The sequence below is a fragment of the Belonocnema kinseyi genome, chromosome 9, assembly GCF_010883055.1.
Source record: "Belonocnema kinseyi isolate 2016_QV_RU_SX_M_011 chromosome 9, B_treatae_v1, whole genome shotgun sequence".
In the NCBI taxonomy this organism is placed as follows: Eukaryota; Metazoa; Arthropoda; class Insecta; order Hymenoptera; family Cynipidae; genus Belonocnema; species Belonocnema kinseyi.
Genome location: NC_046665.1, coordinates 40,959,232 through 40,968,339, shown reverse-complemented (window position 1 = coordinate 40,968,339; position 9,108 = coordinate 40,959,232). Strand labels below are relative to the sequence as shown.

At 28.3% G+C, this 9,108-nt stretch overlaps 2 protein-coding genes across 2 annotated transcripts in view; one reads left to right on the top strand and one right to left on the bottom strand.

Moving 5' to 3' along the window:
• The window catches only part of LOC117180131 (protein Wnt-11b-1-like), a 50,090-nt gene extending 45,919 nt beyond the window's left edge, over nucleotides 1-4,171 (top strand). Inside the window, exon 6 of the mRNA XM_033372474.1 lies at nucleotides 3,956-4,171. Within this exon, the coding sequence (XP_033228365.1) occupies nucleotides 3,956-4,130 (175 nt within the window). The 3' untranslated portion in view covers nucleotides 4,131-4,171. The remainder of the gene's footprint in view (nucleotides 1-3,955) is intronic.
• Nucleotides 4,172-6,796: 2,625 nt separating this feature from the next.
• LOC117179782 (EF-hand domain-containing family member C2-like) overlaps nucleotides 6,797-9,108 on the bottom strand; it is a 27,761-nt gene continuing 25,449 nt past the window's right edge. The window contains exons 12-14 of the mRNA XM_033371883.1: nucleotides 7,592-7,771; nucleotides 7,399-7,501; nucleotides 6,797-7,188 (exon numbers count right to left, since the gene is read on the bottom strand). Coding sequence (XP_033227774.1) covers nucleotides 7,081-7,188; nucleotides 7,399-7,501; nucleotides 7,592-7,771 — 391 coding nt within the window. The 3' untranslated portion in view covers nucleotides 6,797-7,080. The remainder of the gene's footprint in view (nucleotides 7,189-7,398; nucleotides 7,502-7,591; nucleotides 7,772-9,108) is intronic.

The window sequence follows — 9,108 nt, the reverse complement described above, 5'->3', positions numbered from 1 at the left end:
TCCTTTTCTCTTAATTTCTTCCTTCAAGTCTAAAATTAATATATTAAATAAAAATGGATTCAGAAGGCAACCTTGTCTTACTCCTCTCACCAACCAGAAACTATCGCCTACTTGCTCTGCTAACTTTTCTTTGATTTTTGTCTCTCTAAAAATGTCTGATACTTTCTTTATTCAACCTGCTCTTATCCCCTTTTCCACCATAGATTTTTCTATTTTGTCTCGGCCCAATGAGTCAAACGCTGCTTTTTAATTGAGGATCATTTATATAATTCCCTGTTTCTCTCTTTTAATCGTTTTATTTACCAAATAATTTAGAAAATATAGGTTATTCATCGCCCACATTACTTTACTACATCCTGTCTGATTCAGTGACTCTTCACACAGAAAAAGATTTGGTTAAATGAACAAAATTTTGGTTGAATTAACTTAGAATATGATTATCATATGGACAATAAAATATTTGGTTGACCCAAGAAAACTTTTTGGTTATTACAATTTGATTGATCATAACCATATCTTTTGACTGGTCCAAGCAAATATTTTGGTTTCTGTAAGTGAAACGTTTGGTTATTCCAAGAAAATAATTTATATATTTCATTGAATAATTCTAAATCTTTTTAAAATAATTTTTTTAAACTGAAACTGGACAAATTATAAATAAGGGATAAATTATAATGATCATTATTATATTATTAGTCTATCCATTATTTTCAGTATTCAAATACTTTCAAACTCTCGTTTCAGATTTAACTATACATCTTTAATGCTTCTGTCTGCAATTGCTAAAAATGGCATTTAATTTAATGTTGTTCAATTTTTCAGGCTTACAATTCCAAATTGAAAATTATCAAAGGCTTCTGGTTTAATATTTTACCATTTTCAATGTTTTATTTGGAGCTGATATTCAATTTAGAAGCTCTTGCAGGATTTGAAATTAAAAGGTTTTTCAAGGATACAATCCATTCGCGGTGTTTCAAACATAAGATCTAAACTTGCAAAATAATTACTATCCCGAAAAAATATTATTACAGGGTTCAAATATGGAATAAATTCAAGTTAAGAAAGCATCCTATTTTCGAAAGAATCCAATGTAAAATATGATTATAATTTTTAGGAGATTTAAGTCCGTCTTTCTTGTGAAAGTTGTAAAATTGGTGAATTATTCCTTTTAGAGAAGAAAAATGAAATTTTCTTAATTTTAGATTATTTACATTCTTAAAAATTAATGAATTTTGCTCCATTCTCGATGGAAATTAATTTGAAAGATAGATTTGGATGTAAGAGCACTGGAAATGAAATATCCTTAAATCAGGTTTTGAACTGGCTTCTATCTCGACTCATTTCGTGAAAATGAAGAGGGGATTCTACACTCACGGCTTCCTTTTATGGGTGCCATCAACCAACATCCTACAGAATAAACGAAAACCAGTGCGAAATCATTAGCAGAACCATAGTAACTTTACGAGGTAATCGCTGGAAATTAAGGAAAAGACAGAAGAAACCTTCTTTATTTTCTATTTCCTGCGTCCTCACCACTTCACGATTTTTTCTTTCACCGCTGGCACCTCGAAAGACAGAGAAATTACATCTGTAGCTACTTCACTTTTGTGTGTGCGCGCGTGTATATATATCGCGAATCGCGTCGATCCTTTTACCTCCTGACGATCGTTTTAATTTATAGCCTTCATTAGCCATGTTGTGAGTAGAAATCTCGAACGTGAATGGCTTCTAATTTGAATATGAACAACCCCTTGTATAAATACTTCACACGAATAATAATCCTTATCTTGAGTGAGTTGTTGTTCCGAGCGTTATTCCCATGTAAGAGTCGCCCCGTGCATAATTCGAATTACATTTTCATTCTTTGTTTAATAATTTTACAAATATTTTACAGTCAAACTAAGAGCATAAAATTCTTACACCACAAAAATGATGGCATTAAAGTCACTAAAATAAATAAATAAAATGAAATTAAATAAATAATAAATAAAATGAAATTAAAGAATTTAACAGAACTCATATAACTCAACAGTACTCAAAGAGATAAAAATAACTCAGAGAATTTTAAAACTCAAAGAATTAAAAAAATTGAAGAATTCAACATAACTATAAGAAGGATTGGACAGCACTTTAAGAATTTAACAGGAATAAAAGAATTCAAAAGAATTCAAAGAATTCAAACACTCAAATAATCCAAAAGAACTGAAAAATAAACTCAACTAATTCAGAAGAAGTTAAAGAATTCAAAAAAACTAAACAATTTAAATTAATCAAAGGATTCAACAGAACTCATAGAACTGAACAGTACTTAAAGAATTTTTTAGAACCCAAATAAGTAGAAAACTCAATAAATTTTAAAAAAACATAAAGAAATCAAAAGTACTCAAAAAATAAACCAAAGGAATTCAAAAAAACCTTATGGTCGCATTGGATAACTCCAAGTAATAAAAAATTTAAAGAATTCAAAACAAGTGAAAGAATTCACAAGAACTCAAAGCATTTAAAAAAATTACGAAATTCAAAAGCACTCACAAAAAGTCAAAGAATTGAAGAAAACTCAGAGCATTAAAGAGAGTTAAAAATACTTTAAAAGAATTCAAGGTAAAGTCGAAATACTTTAAGAGAAGTTAACAGAATTCAAAATGAATTCAATCGAATTCTAAAGAATTCAAGAGGACAGCCTCGAATAAAAATGTGAAATACTAATCTCTGTTAATGATACATTTCTTGATAAGTAATTAACGCCCTATCCAAGAATCATTCATCGCGTGTATGTAAATGAAATCGCACTTTATCTCTCCCTTTTTCTCTATTCTTTTTTCTTATTCCTTTCATTGGACTGGTGCAGATACCACACACACTGAATTCTTTAGGTCCTTGGTTATCTCCCTTACAGCTTGATATCGTTTTTATTTATACATAAGCAAAAAATAATTACAAGAGAGGACGAAACATGGAAAAAAATGTATCATTTATTTTTATTTTATCTGTATTGGGAAACCTGTTTTGAATCTGCCAGACGTTCTGGATACTTTTGGACAAATTACTTCGACGAAATGGATTTAAATCATTTTTTTAAGTATTGATGTTAACTATTCTTCATTTTTTCCCCTAATTTTGTTTTCGAAAAATTTCAGTTCTTCAAAAAATTGATGTTTTTTAAATTTCGTATTTCCAGAATCCTCGCTTTTATAGAAAATTTTTAATTCTGACTTCTAATTTTAGAAGAGTTTAAGCTAAGCTTGAAAGAATTCAAATATGTAATAGGAATTTATGTTTTAAGCTATGAAAATAGATACTTTAGTGGTTTGAACATTTTTGAGAGCCCCTGTGCCATACGTCTTTTGGATCATAACCAGTAATTATAAACTCGCATACAATCGTGCCGAACTGGGCGTGGAATGCTTTTATCGACGAACGCCTTCGCATATGCATAGTTCAGTTTTCGAAACTCGTAACGTCACTTCGAATGGAAATGAATGGCTCGAAAATAAATGTTCAGCTAAATTAAATTTTTAATTAGAAGTCTTCATTAACTATATAACCTTTCATTTCCAATACAAGTCCTTGAGATTCATAAAAATAAATTTCGGGTAATAAGAATTCTGACATTTTTTATTTAAATTCATATTATGTGCAATTTTTAACAAAACTTTCTTTAAAGATTAAAGTTTAATCTTTTCCTCTAGAATATTTGCATTTAATTCTAGATAAATTAGATTCATAAAAAAATAGTCGAATATTTATGAAATATTCCTCTCAGTTTTTTATTGAAAAGATCAAAGTCAGCAAAATTTAATTTTCATCTTCCGAAATTCGTCTTAAAATTTTTAAGATATACCATTGTGCAAAATCAATAATTCATAAATTTTGTATACGTTTTTTTGCTAACAATCGATATTAAGATATTTGTTTTTAATTTACTCATTATTTAAACTTATAACAATGGTTTCAGGCAATGCAATGGAAGCAGTGCAGGATACGATGGCTGCGAATACCTATGCTGTGGTCGGGGTCACGTAACAAAATCTCAGGAAATCATTGAGAGATGCGAATGCAAATATATCAGTTGTTGCTATGTAAAATGCAAAACTTGTCGAAGAATCATAACCAACTACGAGTGCAACTAACAAATTTTTTTAAGAAGTCTCCTTTTCTATAAGAATAAAAAGGAACAATAAAAGCGCCCAACACATTTAAAACAATCCTTAATGGTTTCAAAATTCTATTTTATATTTATTTAAATAAAATAGGAGTTTGTCTATGATCCTTTTTAGTATTTTAATATTTATTTGAATATTTATTTTATATTAAATAAATAATTCTTTAAATTGTGAAAGAGGAATTAAATCTAGCAGATGTTCTGTCCGTACAAAAAGGAACTACAAAATACGAGGCATCAATTATATACTTCCTTTCGCATCACTGACTGAAAAAAGAAATAAAAAATAAGGTCAAATTGATCGAAAACTATCTTCGGTGACATTATCGTGATCTAAGATTTTGTGAAGCGTCAAGTTTATGTTCAGTCAGGCATCAAAGACAGATTCTATGGACTGAAAATTGTTCTCATCGATTCGTTTAAAATTAAAAATTAAACTTTTTTTAAATTATTCCATTTATAATAATAAATCCAATAATAAATTCCAAAATTGAATTCTTTTCAGAAATTGTAATCTTTTCCAATTAAATTTTGCCTACAATAAAGTAATATTTAAAACTAGATTGTTTAAAGCTTAAAACCCTTCCAGAAAGTATAGTAACCTTTCAAAAATTGAATTTTTTAAATACAGAAAACTTCTTCAAAATAGGACCTTTTCCTAAAAATAAATTCGTTTCACTAAAAACCTTTCACCAATTAAAATACCATGACAAAGCTTCCTCTATGAGGAAGCAAAAAGTGTTTAAAAACTTTTACTCTTTCCAAAATTGTGACCATTTCAAAAAAGGAATCATTCCAAAACTATCTTCTTTGAGAAAATTAACAACTCTCTAAAATTTAATTATTTACAAAATAGAAATCATTACAAAATAACATCCTTAAAAAAATACGGACTTTCAAAAATCCTGTCTCCTCACGGAGAGAAATTTCGGGAGATTAATTCACGGCACTGCTCCTCGATTTTATCACGCTTTGGACCGAGAACTAAAATCTCGGAACCCTTGCTTTTAAAGCCCAGGTCTCGAAGTTTCAGGCATTAGGCTACGTATCTTTGCTCTCAGATCTCGAATTATATGCTTTTAAATCATAGAGCCCGAGACTGTAAAGCAGGTAAATATTGGAGTTCGAAAATCACGCGCTTGCACGAATTAATCGCTTGAGATTTCTCTCCGTGCAGAAGAAACTTTTTATTCTGACATCCAATTATGGAATAAAAACTAAAGTTAAACCTTTCCAAATTAGAACTTTCCTTGGGGTAACTTTTGCAAACTAGGGACTTTCAATATTTTATAAAAAAAATTGGAACCTTTTCAAAAAGGTTTTTTAACCCTTAAAACTTTTTCAAATTCAAACATAAACATTGAAAACTTTTTCCAACAAAACATACTGAAACTTAAATATCCAAATATATTTATTAATAAATCATTTTTTCACCATGGGCATTTATTTAATAAGAAAGGGTACCTTACATAAGGGCATAGCACCATTTAAAAAATTATATTATTTACTCAAAAATCAGATAAATTGTATGTCACATTTTAACGTAAGGGTTTTTCGTAATGTCATTTAAACTTCTTTTTTGCAAATATTGAAATGTTCTTTTAGGTTTTTTACTCAAATTTTTGCAGCAACTCAACAGCTATAAATCAATTTTTTCAGAAATTGAAAATTGGATTTTCAATCACAACAAAGTTGAGAATTCAATACGCATGCTTCGAGCAAAAAAAAATATTCTTTTATTTCTTCGGAATTTAATAACATTATCCAATCAAATTTACAGGCTTCAATTCAGCACTGATGCATCTACGAAGCATTTTTTCTTATATAGACTAAAAGTTATATTTTTGATAACAATTTTTGTTTCTTGAATAATCATCAAAATGGTGCTTAATGTCCTTACGGAGGACTATCATCAAATTTAATAGGGTTGTTGCATGATTTACAACAATTACATTTTTGTATAGTAAATTACTTACTCTTTACATTCAAGAAGAAAAATGTTTAAATGATAAAATTGTAAATATTGCTAGCAGTCAGAAAAGAAAAGCGAAGGTGGTTGAATTTAATGGCCTTATTGGCTGGCTTCCGAATCTCGAATAAAAAAGTCGAAAGAGTAAACAGATTTCTTGACGCGGATGTTCAACCCAGCAGTAATTTTATTTGCATATTTTAAACTGTACAGGTTTAAAAACAAACTTTAAAAAAAATTCGTTTCGTTGTAGTCAAAATGATTATAAATTTTAATAATTTTGAGTTAAGCTTCATAAAAAGTGATTTTTTTTACAACGACCCTATTTTGAGTTTTTTATCTTGCTGATACTTTTTCTGTCCAATAAAGCAATTTTGCTCTCTCACTTAATATAAAGGTCAATTTGTGTAATGAGAAAATTTTAACTGATATTCGATTCCAACGATATAATAAATATGATTTTTTCAAGTAGCCAATGTAATTAATCAATTTTCCTTTAAAGTTCAATACATGAATACAAAGCCCATAATATGAAAAAATACTAAAATGCCAAATAAAATTATTCGATTATAAAATGGATTGTTTTTTTAGAGAAATAATATTATGAAATTAAAATTGATTATCTTTATTTATTGAGAAATGTACGAAATCAGCAAGTGTGTTTCTACAGAACGTGATCGACCAACTTGTATTATTTATATCTATAGTACTGAATTAGATATTTATTCTTGCATAACTCTGTGTATTTTTCACATGAGAGACCGTATTTAATTAATTATTTGTAAGTAGATAGTAGAAGATGTAAATATTAGTATTTAGTTAATTTCGGTGTACACGATGTATGTTTAATAGAATTAGAAAATATAATAAATAATACCGAGCAACGAATCATTGTCATTTTTAATCTCTTTATGCTTCATATTCAAGGTAATGAAACTTTGTTTACTTATTAGGCTGAATTTTCTTTTTTATTTAAATTCAAATCCTTTAGGAATGCCGACAAATCTACCACAGCGCCACAAGTTGATTCGTTTTCTGAGGCCCACCAGAGTGCACTCTGAAATGATTTAAAAGATACTCAAATTAATTTTTATACAAAAAATATATTTGAATTTTTACAAAAATCTTAACTATTTTTTTCAATAATGGAATATTTTTTGCTTTTCTTGCAAAATCCCTTTTGAAATGTTTATTATTTTATTTACTTTTAAATTGATCAGAATGTTTCAGTTTGCAGCTCACATTTATAGGATAAATTAAGCTTTACCTTCACATTTACAGGAGGTAGAGGAGTGACAGGATTTATTTTCACATTGAGGAACTGAAGTAGGTCTCGGTAGTTGATTTTCTCTTCTTTATCTTTGGAAATACTGGTTCAGAAACAAATGATAACACATTTTATTTGTCTCTTTAAGTATCGGTTTTACCAATTCATTTTTTGTGCTTTTTTTGTTACTTACTGATCAAGCATCGCGTTTAGTAACTCCAAATCGAGAGGAATCCTGCAGCCTCGCAAAATTGTATAAAGTTTATTTCTTGGTAAATAATCGGTTCTTTCTCTGTCAATGTGAAGAATATCTTCTTCAAGACGACTGAGTTCCGTCCAGAGAAAACGATTTATTTCGGTATGGACCAAAGCCCTGATGAAATATAATAGTTTGATAACAAATCAGATTAATATTTTGAAAATAAGTTTCGAAAAAAATTTTCAAATCAGAAGTTAAAGACATTAAGAAAGTGGCGCATATTTCAGAAAAATGTAATCTTTGCCAGAATTGGTTTCTTTCCAAAATTGGGTCCTTTTTCAGCATGAAGAATTAAAAAATTATGACCCTTTTCATTATGGAAATTTAAAACAATTAAATCCTTTCCAAAATCTACAAAATTATTTGAAATGCAAATTTGTATATCTAATATTATGTATATTAAATTAAAATTTGAATTAAAAAGCTCATATTTTGATTTTCATTATTCAACCCTTGTCTATCTTTTCTTTTATTGCAAAATAGAAACTTTTAGCATAGTAAATAAATTTCCAAAACTTGGGATCCTTCCAAAATGTAATCGTTTTTAAAATAGATACCTTTCAAAATCGAATTTTTCACCAAATATGAATCCTTTCAAACTCAGGTTTCTTAAAAATAGGAACCTTTCACAAACAATTTTTTTTCTAAATTTTGCATCTTTCTGAAATTGGATCCTTCTCAAAAATGCAATCTTTAAAAAAAGAAACCGTCCATAAGTAGAAACAACTTGAATATTTTGAAAAAGTTGAAACCTTTGAAAATCGTATTGATTCCTATAATTAAAATCTTGACAAAATTATTATTTTTTTAGACTTGGAACCTTTCCAAAAAATATACGCAAAAATATATTATTTAAACAAAATCGTTTCTAAACTTCATTCTTTCAGAAAATTGAAAAGTTTCAAAAATATAATCCTTTCCAAATTAGGAACGGTTAACATATAAAATACTGCCTAATTTGTAACATTTCTACAATTGGGTTCTTTCTAAAAAAGAACCTTTACAAAATTAGATTATTTCGAAAAAAGGAATCTTTTAACAAATTTAAATATTTTTTAATTCTATTTTTCAAAACAGGAACCTTCGAAAAAGTAAGAACTTTTCTGAGATTTAAAATCTTTACAAATAAATATCCTTCGCAAAAGGTAATCTTTCCAAAACTATATTCTTTTAGAAACCTGGTAACTTTTCAAACTTTGATTCTTTCAAAACAGAAAGGTTTTTCAAAAAAGTGATTTCCCAAATTTATATTCTTCGTAAAATTGCATTATTTATAAAATAGACACTATTAACAACTTTATTTGATCAAAATTAGGAACCTTTTACAAAATAGAAATCTTAATCCGAATAATAACACAGGCCGACAAAATTTGACAAAGGTCCGGAACCAGAGACCAGACCTAGTATACCCGAAGGTTTTTGCTACGCTGAATCCGAATCCGACCTCAGAA